The sequence below is a fragment of the Chiloscyllium punctatum genome, chromosome 33 (assembly GCF_047496795.1).
Source record: "Chiloscyllium punctatum isolate Juve2018m chromosome 33, sChiPun1.3, whole genome shotgun sequence".
Lineage (NCBI taxonomy): Eukaryota > Metazoa > Chordata > Chondrichthyes > Orectolobiformes > Hemiscylliidae > Chiloscyllium > Chiloscyllium punctatum.
The window spans coordinates 29,952,180-29,969,415 of record NC_092771.1 but is presented as its reverse complement, the minus strand read 5'-3'; the positions used below and the strand labels follow the sequence as shown (position 1 = coordinate 29,969,415).

Genomic DNA, 17,236 nt, shown 5'->3' with positions numbered 1-17,236 from the left:
AAGGAGCAGGAGAATTGACGTTTCGGGCATGAGCGGATTCCTGAAGAAGGGCTCATGCCCGAAACATCGATTCTCCTGCTCCTTGGATGCTGCCTGACCTGCTGCGCTTTTCCAGCAACACATTTTCAACAAGGATTCTAACCCAGATTGAAAGATCCGGGCCAATTCCTACACTTTCAAAAGGACTTCACTGATTGGTACAAAATCAGAGATTCCTGTAACAAACATTTAATCAATTCACAAACTGCTTCAGTTATAAATCCACAAGATCCAATGACCTCAAGATGTGGAATTCAACAACCCTACTCGACAGAATTTCTAATGAAGTGGAAAATATCTCCTAGTGTTCTCAGTGATAAGATACTAGCAGGGGTATCAGATTATTGATTTCTCATTTCACTCCCACCATCACAAAGAGTCAGTAGCACCAGTGTGTACCATACAGGAACATCACCACCTACAAGTGCCCCTCCAAGCCACTCACCATCCTCACTTGGAAATATATGGCTGTTCCTTCACCATTGCTGGGTCAAACTCCTGGAATTCTCTCCCTAATGGCATTGCGGGTGAAAGGTGGACTGCAGTGGTTCAAGGTGACAGCTCACTACAATCTTCTCAAAGGCAACTAGGGATGGGCAATGAATGCTGGCCAGCTAGCAATGCCAACATTCTAAGTGAAAAAATTTTCAAAAAAATCTCATTTTCTAATCCTCAAGGTTATCTTAAATACTATTCTTAAAACTCCTCCTTCTTGCTTTCTTTTTTGAAGTGGCATTCTCCAGTCATAAATATGTAAACACACATATGGAAATGAATAGAACTCTCTCAGTTTGTAGCATTAGGACTTAGCTATCCGGCTTTCCATCCTAGCAATATATCATAGAATCATAATCATAGAATCCCTATGCGTGAGGAAGCAGGCCATTCAACTGTAGAGTCCTCAGCGACCTTCTGAAGGGTATCCCACCCAGATCCACCCCATCCCTTTAACCCTGCATTTCCCATGACAAATCCACATCCCTGAATAATATGGGTAATTTATAATAGCCAATCCACCCAACCTGCTATTCTTTGGAGTATGGCAGGAAACTGGAATACCCAGAGGAAACCCACATAGACAGAGGGAGAACATGCAAAGCCCACAAAGGCAGATACTGGAGAGTTGAATTAAAACAGGGTTCCTGGAGGTGGCGCCCATTTCACATACTGTTTCACATTGTGCTTCACATACTTCTCTCACTTTTTCTTCCTCAAGGGGAATTAATCTTCAAGCTAACGCTTGACCTCCCGTTCTATGCAAACATAATCTATAAATACACTGATGCATTCAATTTTGCAATTGTTACAACTGTGATAATCATAATCATTTACACTGCATATGAATAATGAGTTGGTGGAGAATTTGATTTTCCCCTTTAATTAAAACATGCTTTTAGCTAGGTCTGCACAGCTGAAGCATTTAGATCTAACTTCTCACAATTTTAGGTATTTGCTTCCAAATGATAATGAAGAGACACTCACCATGCTCCTGCTTAAATAGGATACTGTACTGGAAACAGAAAGATAAATTCTGTCAGTAAATGAAAAGGATCCATGATAAACAAATCATTTCACATCTTTTACAAATATTTATTTACCTGGGTGGTCATTCTTCTAACTTTAGTCAGACCTCTGTGAATGTGACTCTGCAAAAAGATGAACATTGAGAAGAGGAGAAATAGGCCATTCAGCCCATCAAACCTGATCTGCCAATCACATTTGTACTCATTCTCTGTACTTATCTTCCCAGTTGTGTGGGCCTTTTGGGTCTACGCACACAAGAAACTTCTGGAACCAGAGGTTAATGGCATGCTGACCAGCATATGCAGAACATGGGAGCGACTGTGCTCACTTTGAGGGAACACTGATCAATATGATCACAGCTTACTCTCTATCTCAATACCTTATGCCTGTGCTCTCCCCAAAGGCCATGACCCTTAGCCTCTGGTGACTTGGCCTCTACAACGTTTTCTGGTAGGGTATTCCACAGGTTAACTAATCTTTGGATGAGGAAGTTTTTCCTTATCTCAGTCCTAAATGACCTTTTCAGTCTCCTGGGACTGTGTCTCCTGGTACTAGACCCCCCCCCCCCCAAATCAGAGAAAACATCTTCCCTGCACCTAGTCTGATGAAGGCTTTTTGCCCGAAACGCCGATTCTGCTCCTCAGATGATGCCTGACCTGCTGTGCATTTCCAGCGGCACACTCTCGCCTGTTAGAATTTTACATGTTTCTGTCAAGTCCCCTCCCGTCCTTCTGAACCCTGGTAAATCCAGGCCCAGTCAAACCCATCTCTCCTCATTACCATCCCCCGTTATAAACCTAGTGAGCCTTGCTGCACTCCCTCTGTGAGGAATGAGGTTTATAACGGGCCCTGATGAAGCGAGAGGGCGGGACTGGCGGCTCGGAGCTCACCTCCTCCTCCTCCTCCTCCTCCTCCTACCGCTGCCACCGAACCCCCGAGTAACATCAATCAAGGGGGAACGCTCCTTTGACTCCAGGCGGAGGCTCCACAAACGCTCAGTAGGCCTCGAGAACCATGACAACACGGAGGAAGTGACGATTCAGACGGCGGCAGCAGCTGCTTCCGGTTCAGGACGCCGCGTGCAGGTAGGCGGGGCCGGTGTCACGCGTGCGCACTGTGCTTGCCCCGCCCCCCCGGTCAATTTTGGTTTTGCTTCATTCTTAAGTCATTCATTCAGCTTCAGAGCTCAAGTTCTGGTTGTGAATGTGTTCACTTGTAGAGATGGGGTGAAATGAGGGAGACAGGAGTTTACTGAGTTCCTGCCTCTCAGTAACTGTCATTAATTTGTTGCCAGGCGCACTCTGTTTGAAACAAAAACAAAATTTGCTGGAAAAGCTCAGCAGGTCTGGCAGCATCTGTGGAGAGAAATCAGAGTTAACATTTAGGATCCAGTGACCCTTCCTCAGAACAGGGTCACTGTACTCAAAACATTAACTCTGATTTCTCTTCACAAATGTAATTCCCTTGTTCAATAAAAGGAATAGGGATAGCCGTTGGAATTACATCAATCTTACATCGGTGGTGGACAAATTATTGGAGAGGACTCCAACAGAGAGGATTTATGATTACTTGGAAAAGCAAAGCTTGATTAAGGAGAGTCACAGCCTAATTGAAATCTTTGAGGATATGACAAAACACATTGATGAATGTACAGCAATGGGTGTGGTGTATATGGATTTTAGCAAGATGTTTGATAAGGTTCCCCATGGAAGGCTCATTCAGAAAGTAAGGAAGCATGGGATACAGGGAAATTTGGCTGACTGGATGTAGAATTAGCTGGCCAATGAAGATAGAGGGTGGTAATAGATGGAAAGTATTCAACTTGGAGCTCAGTGGCCAGTGGTGATCCATTTTGTGATTTTTATAAATAACTTTGATGAGGAAGTGGAAGGGTAGACAGGAAGGTTGGTGGAATTGTGGATAGTGTGGAGGGCTACTGGAGGCTGCAAAGGGACATTGTCAGGATGCAGAGCTGGCAGAGAAGTGGCAGATGGAGTTCAACCTGGAAAAGTGTGAAGTGATTCATTTTGGAAGTTTGAATTTGAATGCAGGTTACATGATTAAAGCAGAATTCTTGGCAGTTGGAGGGACAGAGGGATCTTGGGGTCCATGTCCTCAAAGTTGTCATCCAAGTTGATAGGGTTGTTAAGAAAGCATAAGATGTGTTGGCTTTCATTAGCGGGGGGATTGAGTTTAAGAGCCGTGAGGTTATGCTGCAGCTCAATAGAGCCCTTGTTAGACCACACTTGAAACTGTGTTCAGTTCTGGTTGTCTCATTATAGGAAGGACGTGAAAGCTTTGAAGAGGGTGCAGAGGATATTTACCAGAATGCTGCTGGACTGGAGGACGTTTCTTATGAAGAAAGGTTGAGGGAGCTAGAGCTTTTCTCATTGGAGTGAAAGTGGATGCAAGGTGACTGAATGGAGGTGTACAAGATGATGAGAGGCATGGATAGAGTGCATAACCAGAGATGTTTTCCCAGGCTATCATGGAGTGCATAATTTTAAGGTGAATGGAGGAAGGTTTAGGGGAGATGTCAGAGGTAAGTTCTTTGCACCGAGAGTGGTGAATGCATGGAATGTGCTGCTAGCAGTGGTAGTAAAGTCAGATTCATTAGGCACATTTAAGTGATTCTTGGGGAGACACATAGATGATAGTAAAATGAAGGGTATGTAGGTTAGTTTGATCTTAGAGTAGGATAAGAAGTTGGCACAACATCGAGGGCCAAAGGGCCTGTACTGTGCTGTACTGTTCTAACTTCTAAAGATGCTGCCAGACCTGCTGAGCTTTTCCAGCAATTTCTTTTTTTTTTGATTTACAGCATTTGCCGTTCTTTTGGCTTTGATTGAGTGTCACACTCTATTTGACTTTAATTTGGTGTACCAATAATAATGACCCATTAAGAAAGATAGGATTTGTTTCAGAGGCATGGGAGGATATTTGGGAGAATGTAAGGAAGATATCAATTTGCAATAGGACCCCTGCTTCACAGTTGAAGGTTCTCCACAGGGTCCACTTAGCCCCAGACCGTTTGTCAAAATTTAAACCAGGGGTATCTTCAGCATGCCCCAAGTGCAAAGTCTGTACGGGTACTCTTACCCATTGTCTTTGGTCTTGTGACAGGCTTCAAACATATTGGAGCGCTGTGGTGGGTGCAATGGAGAGGATTTTAGGTGTAGGGGTGGAGAAGGACCCTATTTCGGTCCTTTTGGGCCTACCCATTGTATTTCCTGCAGACTCGCATAAGAAAAAACTTTTTAATATTCTTACAGGTGGTGGTTGCCAAGGTATAAGAGTAATTAACGTATTCTACAGACTGTCCTTCAACAGATATACAGGATATGGTCTGTTATATTCTTCATAAAAAATCTAGTAGTTATGTATATCTTGGGATATCATATACACTGTTGCACATATACTAGAACATAGAATATAGAACAAAGAAGAATACAGCGCAGTACAGGCCCTTTGGCCCTCGATGTTGCGCCGATCCAAGCCCACCTAACCTACACTAACCCACTATCCTCCATATGCCTATCCAATGCCCATTTAAATGCCCATAAAGAGGGAGAGTCCACCACTGCTACTGGCAGGGCATTCCATGAACTCACGACTCGCTGAGTAAAGAATCTACCCCTAACATCAGTCCTATATCTACCCCCCCTTAATTTAAAGCTATGCCCCCTCGTAATAGCTGACTCCATACGTGGAAAAAGGTTCTCATGGTCAACCCTATCTAAACCCCTAATCATCTTGTACACCTCTATCAAGTCACCCCTAAACCTTATTTTCTCCAATGAAAACAGCCCCAAGTGCCTCAGCCTTTCCTCATACGATCTTCCTACCATACCAGGCAACATCCTGGTAAACCTCCTCTGCACCCGTTCCAGTGCCTCCACATCCTTCCTACAGTATGGCGACCAAAACTGCACACAATACTCCAGATACAGCCGCACCAGAGTCTTATACAACTCCAACATGACCTCAGGACTCCGGAACCCAATTCCTCTACCAATAAAAGCCAGTACACCATATGCCTTCTTCACCGCACTATTTACCTGGGTGGCAACTTTCAGAGATCTGTGTACATGGACACCAAGATCCCTCTGCTCATCCACACTACCAAGTATCCGACCATTAGCCCAGTACCCCATCTTTTTGTTACTCTTACCAAAGTGAATCACTTCACACTTACCTACATTGAACTCCATTTGCCACCTTTCTGCCCAGCTCTGCAGCTTATCTATATCCCGCTGTAACCTGCCATATCCTTCCTCACTGTCTACAACTCCTCCGACTTTCGTATCATCCGCAAACTTGCTCACCCAACCTTCTAACCCTTCCTCCAGGTCATTTATAAAAATGACAAACAGCAATGGTCCCAAAACAGATCCTTGCGGAACACCGCTAGTAACTGCACTCCAAGATGAACCTTTACCATCAACTACTACCCTCTGTCTTCTTCCAGCCAGCCAATTCCTAATCCAAACCTCCAACTCACCCTCAATGCCATACCTCCGTATTTTTTGCAGTAGCCTACCATGGGGAACCTTATCAAACGCCTTACTAAAATCCATATACACCACATCTACCGCTTTACCCGCATCCACCTCCTTAGTCACTTTCTCGAAGAATTCAATAAGGTTTGTGAGGCACGACCTGCCCTTCACAAAATCATGCTGACTATCCTTGATCACATTATTCCTATCCAGATGTTCATAAATCCTATCCCTTACAATTCTCTCTAAGACTTTGCCCACAACAGAAGTGAGACTCACCGGCCTATAGTTACTAGGTTTATCCCTACTCCCCTTCTTGAACAAGGGAACCACATTTGCTATCCTCCAGTCTTCTGGCACTATTCCTGTAGACAACGAGGACATAAAAATCAAGGTCAATGGCTCTGCAATCTCCTCCCTTGAATGAATGAATTCCTGATGAAGTGTTCTTGCCCGAAACATTGATTCTCCTGTTCCTTGGATGCAGTCTGACCTGCTGTGCTTTGCCAGCACCACACTCTCGACTCTGCTCTCCAGCATCTGCAGGCCTCACTTTCGCCTAGATGATGTGTACTGTTTCAACTTCAAAAGGAAGCATACAAGGAGTCTGTTCATTCCTTAGTTTTACATTTCTTTAAACAGCTTTTCCATCTGTAAGGCATCATGTATCAGTCAAGGAGATAGTAAAAAACAGTAAGAGAACCACTCAATTCAGTCTGAACTGTGATTTGTTTGAACAAATGGTATCTGGAAGACAAAGCACAGATGTATAATCTGCATTGGTATAATGTGCTTGGGGAGCGCTGCTCCAAAATTAGTGCTTCCAAATAAACCTGTTGGACTATAACCTGGTGTTGTGTGATTTTTAACTTTGTCCAGTCCAGTCCAGTCCAAAACTGGCTTATCCTCATCTTGGTAACATTGGTTGAGGGATAAATATTGACCAGGATCTCAGAGACTCCTGTGCACTTCTTTGATGTAGTACTGTGAAAGGTGGCATCGCTGATAGTATAGCGCTGAGACTGGACATTCACAAATGAAGATGATTTGGGAAGGGAGCTGCATTCCTTGAGTGGCAGAGGCTAGGAAGGGTGACAACTTGAGTTTACGAACAGCTGTAAAGAAATTCTCCTTTTTACAATGACTGGTGTCAACAGATTTATGACAAAGGTCAGTTTGTATTTGTCTAGATTTTACAGTTTCATGACTGTCATGAACCTAGCTGATTCGACTACTGGACAAGTGAGATCCCAGGCTGAAATCTGGCTTGACAGATGGTTTTTTGTTTGGTCTTAATGAAATGATCTCTCACTGGAAAAGAAGCATGCAATGTTGTATATTTAAATTTTACAATAAACAGAAGTTTATTACATAAAGCAATTAAGACAAAATAGAATAAATCAAACTATTTATATATGACATGTATTTAAAGATTTTGTAATATATTGTCCAAATACAATCCTGTTAACACGAAAAGCACCCTTTTACAGTACTCACACCCTTTTCTATCCCATACCAGGTTTGCTTTCCTGGGCCTTCAATTACCATTGTGATAAGGGCAGTATGGTGGTTCAGTGGTTAGCACTGCTGTCTCACAACACCAGGGTCCAAGGTTCAATTCCAGCTTTGGGTGATTGTGTGTAGTTTGCACATTCTCCTTGTGTCTGTGTGGGTTTCCTCCTGCAGTCCAAATATGTGTAGACCAGCTAAATTGTCCCATAATGTTAGGTCAGAGGGAAATGGGTCTCGGTGTGGACCAGTTGGGCCGAAGGGCCTGTTTCCACACTATAGGGAATCTTTTCTGATAACCTCTTCCTTGATTTGTTTGATAACTGAACTCAAACTTTCTAAGCCTAAAATAACCCCTCCAGGATTATACACAAACACATCTGATCTGGAATTTTTAAACTAAACTCTTCAGTCAGAAGTAGCTTACTTTTAACAATTCTGAACCATATTCTGTCTTTCTGTGGAGCAAGTGCTTTACACATCCATCTTCTGTCAAGACCCCTCAGAACTGCAAAAAGCTGAAACTAAAAAGCTGTCTATCAAGCTATGGATGTTTCCCCTAACTAAACCCCCCAAAATTTCAGAATCTTTCATCTGAAAGCTTAACTAATGTATTACACTTTACTTTTTACAAATTCTCCCAATATAAACAAATTTAATTTAGTCTCCAAAACTATCACTTTCAGGTCTTTATTTTTAAAAGACTTTGCTATGTTTATAGAAATTGTTACAATTTAATCATGCAACTCCTTCAAACACACAAGTTACTTGGTCAAATAAAAAAATCCAAACTCAAAACTAAATTATATTAAAGTTTGTCAAATCGTGGTCCAATTTAAATTGAAGATGCACATTTTAAGAGACCAAAATTAAGGAAAGTAAAATTCTGGGGAGGATTGTTGGGGCAGTTACATTAACAAGGAGCAGATGCCATTGGAGAGATTTAATCAAAAAATGAGAATTTCAACAAGAGGAGACAGACTACACAGCAGTGACATACAGCATGGGAAGAGGTAGCTTGGGGTGGCATGGTGGCTCAGTGATTAGCACTGCTGCCTCGACCTGGGTTCGATTCCTACCTCTGGTGACTATCTGTGTGGAGTTTGCACATTCTCCCTGTGTCTATGCGGGTTTCTTACAGGTGGTCTGGTTTCCTCCCACAATCCAAACATGTGTAGGTTAGGTGAATTGATTATGCTAAATTGCCTATAATGTTAGGTGCATTAGTCAGGGGTAAATGTAGGGGAATGGGTCTGGGTATGTTGCTCTTTGGAGGGTTGGTGTGGACTTGTCGGGCCAAAGGGCCTGTTTCCATACTGTAGGGAATCTAATCTTGACGCAAATATATACACTGTGGAAATGTGCCTCTCTTAAACTTATGTTTAGATTCATTTTTTGTCTGCATTTAAACCACCAGATGGCAGGAAAGAGCTGAAAGGGGCAGAAGCCAACAGAATGAAAATGATAATTGGACGCTCAGCCAGAGGGCCTATTAAGTCATAGGACAGCTTGAAAGCTCAGGAGTATTAAATAGGTGATGAACAAGGACCCCATGCACAGGAGCGAGCGATCAGCCTGTCAGAGTGGCAATCCATAAATCAATGAAACTACAGAGAGACAGATAGTCTCAGCAGAAATCAGCAGCTGCGGTTGTTTCTATTTGCCACATTGTCAATGGCAGAGAGTTTTACAGTCAGACAAACTTGATTTGTACAGAATTCACTGAAATATCTTTTTCCTTTGCAGTGGAAAGCATTGTTTTTCTTGTAGAGTCCGACAACTCTCTTTTTTTAAAGAAAGATTACCCCCTGCAACCCCTTCTTTATTAGATTTCAAAGCCAAACCATTTTGTAACTTGAAAGTAGGAATGGATGGCGTGGAATAACTGTGCGAGACTGCAGTGTGGCAGATTCAATCAATGCATTTAAGAAGGAATAACACTGTTCCATAAAAAGGAAGATTGCATAGGGTGACAGGAAGAAGGTGGGAGAATGGCACTAAGTAAGATATTCATTCAGAGAGCTGGCACAGCTGAATGGACATCTATGCTGTAAAAATTCTGTGCTTCTGTGAACTTACCTGTTTTCCTATCCATTCAACTCCCACACCTTCCTGAACAATTCAGTTCTTGGTTCATTGGTAACCTTTTCAACTGACTAGCTCAAATTGACCACCTTCGATGGCCAATTAACAGCCACTTAAGGGGCTTAGCCCACCCCCTTCATTGATCCTGTGCCACCCTGGTGAATTCAAAAGGCCTGAGAAACCAGGTTGAGCTGTCGGCCGGGTTGAGGGGCTGAATAACGTTCCTTCTGAGCTGCACAGCCACTCGGAGGTTCCACTCGGAGGTTCCACTGTATCAGTGCACGGACTTGGAAGGTCTACACAGTAGCAGGAAAGATCACAGTGAAGGTATGGATGGGGAGGTCTCCAATTATCCCATTTTGGATTGATGAGAGACCTCTGATTACCAGGCCCCTGCCCTTACATCCAGGCTCCACGATCCCTATCCTGCAAGGGGAATATTAAAAAGTGTTCTTTACTCTCCCCCAGCAGTATTAAAAAGTTCTACCCCTGAGAATATTAAAAACCTGATGAAGAGCTTATGCCTAAAACGTCGACTCTCCTGCTCCTTGGATGCTGCCTGACTAGCTGTGCTTTTCCAGCACCACACTCTTCGACTCTGATCTCTAGCATCTGCAGTCCTCACTTTCTCTCAGTATTAAAAAGTATTCTCACACCCCTGACGAATATTAAAAAGTACTCTTTGTCCCTCCCCTGAGAGTATTAAGTATTTTTTGTCCCTCTCCGAAGAGTATTAAAAGATACTCCTCCCTCCCCTGAGGAATATTAAAAAGTACTCATTGTCTCTCCTCCAACAGTATTAAAAATTATTCTGGAATAACTCCATAGAGGACAGTATCCCATCACCAAGTCACCCTTTATTTACATGTACATAGTATTTGATCCTGGTGTGGCTTCCTCAGAGCCTGGTCTCAGAGTGAACAGAATCTCTGACACTTCTGTCAGCCAGAGCTCCCCGATTGGACCAGGTTAACAGGTCCCAAACAGGGAACTCATATTCCATGGAGTCTGCCCGGCTGACCGCATTATAATTACTGTATCCCTTCGCCTCTATATCCAGGGACATAGGCCTGTTCTTTTTCTTGCAGCATTTCCTGGGACATTTTCGCACCAGAGTGGGCTTCCTCCGATTCAGCCTTGGATATGGGCAGCATGCATGGACTATTGCCTACCTCTTGCACCTGAAATGATTTGGAAGAAGTCCATTCTCTTCCTCAGGTGGTAAAATGCCGAGGCTGCAAGATCCACCGTGTCCATCCCAGACTCCAAGGTTTCTTTGACACTAGATGGAGGGCGAGAATGCGTGGGTTCCGATAGTTTTTCCGGCTGTTCTGAGGGGCTGGGCATGTTTTGCTTCTTCCCCATTTGCACCATTAATGCGGTCCATGTGCTTGTTCAGGACTGCCTCACCTACCTGAACTTTGGACATCATGAGACCTGACCTCGCATTGACCGTGCCTCTTACCCATGCAAGGCCATTTCCATGGTTTCGGCACCAAACTTTGTCCCCTGAAGGAAACTGTCTCCCTTGCGTAGAGGAGTCTTGTGTCTGGGATTGGCATTCCTGATGCATTTCACTCTCCCCACCAGATCTGAGAAAATCAGATTTAATCTGGTGTGGAATCTTCTCTCCAATGGCAACTCTGCTGGAGTAACCCTGTAATTGCGTGAGGTTTGGTCTAATAATCAAATAGGAACTGGGACAATTTGATAGTAAATGAAGCAGTAGGCTGTTTCCTTAAACTGCCTTCAAAATTTGGACTCCTTTTTTCACTAGACCATTGGACAATGGATGGCATGGAGCTGTCCTTATATGCTGAATGCCATTCAACTTTAGGAAATACTCCAATTCCCTGCTGGCAAATAATGGCCCATTGCCTGTGACTAACAATTCCGGGAGCCCATGTATTGCAAATGATGCTCGCAGCTTTCCTGTTGTCACTCCTGTGATAAATAAAGTCTACGCATGTCCAACCACTTTGAGTGGTCATCCACAATGACTAAGAATGTTAAGCCTAATGAAATATTCCAGCATTGTCGACATGTAACCAAGTCCAGGGTTTGCCCAGTCATTCCCACGAATGTGGGGGAGCTGCTGCTGGTAATTTCTGTTCTTGTTGGCACTCTGAGCACTGTCCCACCAGTCTGGCTATGTCTGCATCCAATCCTGGCCACCAGACATAACTTCACATCAACATAGCACAGGAACAGGCCCTTTGGGGCCCATCATCATTTTTGACTCCAATAGATGACCCTGGTAGAGTTCAGCCAGCATCTGGTGGTGACCTTCGCTCAAGAGAGTCACTCTTGCTCCCCACAATAAAATGCCATCCACTATGGTGATCTGGTCTCTCCAGGTCCCGAAAGGTTTCAATTCTGGTTGTGATGGTCCTTTCGGTTTTCTCCATCACCACCATCCATTTTAGTTTTGCCAAGACTGGATCTTTTTGCGTCCACAGTCAGATATTGTCAGTGGTGACCAGAGGTTGTCCGGAATGTTCTAGTGATGGCATCACCGGTGGTATATCTGCCAATAGGAGGCGACTCAAGGCATCCGTATTTGCAATTTGGCCTCCCAGATTGAGCTCCAACTTGTAATTGTTGCACTTAGAATGAGAGACCCCCGCTGAATTTAACCTGAAGTTATGTGCGGCACAGCCTTGTTCTCTTTGAATAGCCCTAGCAGGGGTTTGTGGTCTGTTATTATTATAATTTTACGTCCACAAAGGTATTGGTGGAATTTTCTCACACCAAAGATGACCAACAAACCTGCCATCTCTATCTGGGCATATCTGTACTCTGCTAGGAGAAAGTGAGGACTGCAGATGCTGGAGATCAGAGCTGAATATGTGTTGCTGGAAAAGCGCAGCAGGTCAGGCAGCATCCAAGGAGCAGGAGAATCGACGTTTCCAGCAACACATTTTCATATCTGTACTCTGCATCTGCCTAAGTGCAGGAAGCACACATTATTAAACATTCCTCTTCATTGGGCCATCTGTAAACCAACACTACCCAGATACTGTATGGGAGGCATTGCACATCAGCACCAGATCTCACTTGGGATCATAGTGCGCCAACACCTTAGACCATAACAACAGCTTCAGATCCCTAAAGGCTTTGTCTTGGCTACGAGACCATTTCCAAGGCTGACCTTTTTCAATAGTGCCAGGATGGAGGGCAGGTTATGTCTGAACTTTCTGTAATAATTCACCAATCCAAGGAAAGACCAAGTTCCGGTGCAGAAATGGAAGCCTGGGCACTTTTGATCACCCTCACTTATCTTCCAATGGGTGTAACTCTATAGTCCAAATAGGTCATGCTAGTGTGAGAACATTTTATTGCATAGCCCTTAGATGTTTCTCCAAGGCGGGCATATACCTGAGAAGGGATAATATGTTATTATTCCTCTAAGGTGTAGCCTGCCTTGAAGAAACATCTAAGGACTATGTCCAAGTTATTGGTTTTCCCTGTTATTAGCATGTCATCTAGATCAATGGCGACCTGGGGTAGACCATATAAAACGTTCTCCGTAGTCCGCTGAAAATGGCAAAGGCTGATAATAACCCAAATGGCAGACTCATACATTGGTACAAACCCTTAAGGGTATTAATTGTAGCATACTTCTCGGAATCCTTATCTAACTGCAATTCCAGGTGCATATGGCTCATGTGTGAAGAACAGTCCACCCTGCCAATTTTGTGTACAAATCCTTGATGCAAGGGATTGGATATTTATCCAGCAATGATAAGCAGTTTACTGTTTGGTTAAAATCCTCACACAGGTGAACCAACCTGCTTCACAATCAGTATGGACAGTGCAGACCGTTCCACAAACTGGACTGGTTTGATGATTCCTTCACTTTCCAGCCTCCTGATTTTTCCCTCTACTTTTGCCCATAAGGTAAATGGCACTGGGCGGGCCTTGCAGAACCGTGGAATTGCTTCTTGGTCAATACGTGAGGTGGTCTCGTCTCCTTTGATAGTCCTGAAATCTTCTTGGAAACGTCTGGATATTTAATTAGGACTTCACTCAAGCAGCCATTAATCAAGAAAAGTGGATCTTTCTCGACCAATTTTGCCCAACAGCCTTGGCGTGAGCCTTTTAATACAGTCAGTGGTAACTGAACCAGCTACTTCTCACACGAGACTAGAACTAAAGCTATACCCTTAATCTGTAAAGGTTCTCTGGTATAGATACTTAGTCTAGCCGAGGTCTGACACAAACTTAGGTGTTTGAGTCCACAGTGCTACTGGTGATTATGTCTGCAGGAAGTGTGATTGATTGTGAATCCAATCACATTGTATAGATTAGTTGGAGTGGCAGTTAGAGGCAATGAGGAATTTACAGGAATTAGGGGGTAGATTAGGAATTAGGGGGTAGAATGGCAGACGCAGGGTGGGAGATAAACCACAGATGCAGTCAGGTAGATGGGTTACCTCCAGGAAAGATAGGAGAGGAAGGCAGGTAGTGCAGGAGTCTCATGTGGCTATCCCTGTCTGAAACAAGTATGCTTTTATGGAGTTGATGGACTCTCAGGGGAATGTAGCACTTACAGTCAGGTTTCTGTTTTCAAGATAGGCTGTAATATAAGGAGGGGTACATCAGGTTCCAAGCAATTGATTATGACAGGAGACTGTCTACTTAGAGGCACAGACAATTAACTAAGCGGCTGATAGCAAGACATCAGAATGGCGTGTCACTTCCCTGGTGCCAGGATCAAAGATATCTCAGAGAGGGTGCAGGATATTCTCAAAGGGGAGTGAGACTAACAGGAGGTCATTTTACACATTGGAACAAATAACATAGGAAGTGAAAAGGATGAGATTCTGAGGAGAGAATATAGGAAATTAGGCAGGACGTTAAAACATAGGTCTTCAATGGTAGTCATATCTGGATCCCTACTGTGAGGTAGTGAGTGTAGGAATTAGGAGGCTGGAGAATGTGTGGCTGAGGAGCTGGTGCAGGGGAGAATTATTAAAATTTTTGAATTATTGGAATCTCTTCTGGGGTAAAATTTACCAAAGCTGCTCAGGAGGATTTAAACTAGGGGGGTGGGACCCAGTGAGATAGTGAGGAAAGTGATCAATCTGAGACCGTTATAGTTGGGAAAAAGAATAAATCCAAACAGACAGGCAGGCAGGAACAAAGTAGGGAATTAGGAGGACTAATAAATCAGACTGCATTTATTTCAATGCAAGAGACATAACAGGGAAAGCAGTTGAACTCAGGGCAGAGTTAGGAACATGGGACCAGGATATTATAGCAATTACAGAGACATGGCTCGGGATGGACAGGATTGGCAGCTTCATGTTCCAGGATACAAATGCTATAAGAAGAATAGAAAGGGTGGGGGTGGGGGGAGGTGCAAGAGAGAAGGGGAGTGGCACTTTTAACTAAGGATAACATTACAGCTGTATTCCCAGGAGGATCTTCCTTGGAATATATCCAGGGAAGTTACTTGGGTGGAATTGAGAAGAACGGAAAAACCACCTTATTGGGATTGTACTATAGACTCTCCAACAGTCAGTGGGAAATTGAGAAACAAATTTGTAAGGAGATCTCGGTTAACTGTAAGAATAATAGGTTGGTTATCATAGGGGATTTTGACTTTCCAACCATAGACTGGGACTTGGGGCTTGGATGGAGAGGAATTTGTTAAGTATATACAAGACAATTTTCTGATTCAGTATGTGGATGTACCTATTAGAGAAGGTGCAAACTTTGACCTACTCTTGGGAAATAAGGCAGGGCAGGTGACTGAGGTGCCAGTGGGAGAGCACTTAGGGGCCAGTGACCATAATTCTATTAGTTTTAAAATAGTGATGGAAAAGGATAGACCAGATCTAAAAGTTGAAGTTGTAAATTGGAGGAAGGCCAACTTTGATGATATTAGGCAAGAACTTTCAAAGGTTAGTTGGGGGCAGATGTTTGTGGGTAAAGGGATGACTGGAAAATGGGAAGCCTTCGAAAATGATATGAGAGTCCAGAGACAGTACGTTCCTGTTGAGGTGAAAGGCAGGGCTGTTGAGAATGTTGGATGACTAGAGAAATTGAGGTTTTGGTCAAGAATAAGAAGTAAGCATGTGGCACATGGGGAGATTAGTGGTGATATCTTAGGACAGTCTGTATCACATTGGAGGAGATGTTGGATGTATTAGAATGTATGAAGTTGGATAAGTCTACCAGTCCTGACCAGATATATTCAAGAACACTGCAAGAGGCAAGAGAAGAAATTGTGGGAGCCTTGGCTGATAATTTTGCTAAAAATCACACAACACCAGGTTATAGTCCAGCAGGTTTATTTGGAAGCACTAACTTTCAGAGTGCTGCTCCTTTGTCGGGTAGGATGGAGCACTGATGAAGGAGCAGTGCTTTGAAAGCTGGTATTTCCAAATAAACCTGCTGGACTATAACCTGGTCTTGTGTGATTTTTAACTTTGTCCGCCCTAGTCCAACACTAGCACCTCCTCATCGTGATATTTTTACATCATTGTGAGCCACAGGTGAGATCCCTGAAGACTGGAGGGTAGCGAATGTTGTGCCTTTATTCAAAGAGGGCTGCAAAGAAAAACCTGAGAACTATAGACCAGCGAGCTTAACATCTGTGGTAAGTAGGCTACTTGAGAAGATTCTGAGAGATAAGATATACATGCATTTGGAAAGACAGGTTTTGATTGGAAGTAGTCAATGTGGTTTGTGCGTGGGATATCATGCCTCACAAATTTGGTACAGTTCTTTGATGATATGACCAGGAAGGTTGACGAGGGCAGGGCGGCAAACATAACCTATATGGATTTAAGTAAGGCACTTGATAAGGTTCCACATGATAGGCTACTCTGGAAAGATGGAATCTGGAGGAGCTGGCAAATTGAAAACAAAATTGGCCTGATTGTAGGAAGCATAGGTTAACAGCAGAAGGAAGCTTGTCAGACTGGAGGCCTGTGACTAGTGGAGTGCCTCAGGGGTTAGTGCTGGGCCCTTTACTGGTTGTTATCTATATCAATGATTCAGATGAGAATGTACAAGGCATGATTAGTAAGTTTGCAGATGATACTAAAACAAGTGGTATCATGGACAGTGCGGAAGGTTATCCGAAATTGCAGCAGGACCTTGATCAGCTGGGGAAGTGGGTCGAGAAATGCCAAATGGGATTTACTATAGAAAAGTGTAAGGTCTTGCATTTTGGAAAGTCAAATCAAGATGGGAGTTTCATGGTGAATGGTAGGGCCTTAAGGAGTCTGATGGAACAGAGAGACCTTGGAGTTCAGATTCTGTGAAAATGGAGTCACAGGTAGACAGGGCAGTGAAGAAGGCTTTTGGCACACTGGCCTTCATTGGTCAGGGCATTGAGTCTAGAAGTTTGGAAGTTATGTAGCAGTTGTACAGAACATTGGTGAGACCACACTTGAAGTATTGTGTTCAGTGTTGGTCACCTTGCTAGAGGAAGGATGTTATTAAACTGGAGAGAGTGCAGGAGAAATTTACAAGGATGTTGCAGGGACTCAAGGGTCTGAGTTATAGGGCGAGGTTGGACCTTTTTCTTTCGATCATAGGAGACTGAAGGGGATCTTAGAGAAGTA

The 17,236-nt window shown here is 43.6% G+C and overlaps 1 protein-coding gene across 4 annotated transcripts in view; it reads right to left on the bottom strand.

Annotated features, from left to right (window-relative positions):
• Nucleotides 1-17,236, bottom strand: part of LOC140458526 (solute carrier family 25 member 44-like) — a 198,695-nt gene that overhangs the window by 12,985 nt on the left and 168,474 nt on the right. For 2 of the 4 annotated variants that reach the window (XM_072553278.1, XM_072553279.1), the window contains 2 exons: nt 1,638-1,685; nt 1,522-1,549 (listed from right to left, as the gene is read on the bottom strand). In XM_072553278.1, coding sequence (XP_072409379.1) covers nt 1,522-1,549; nt 1,638-1,685 — 76 coding nt within the window. Of the gene's footprint in view, nt 1-1,521; nt 1,550-1,637; nt 1,688-2,453; nt 2,618-17,236 lie in introns of those variants that run through there. The other 2 variants (XM_072553281.1, XM_072553282.1) reach the window with 2 other exon arrangements.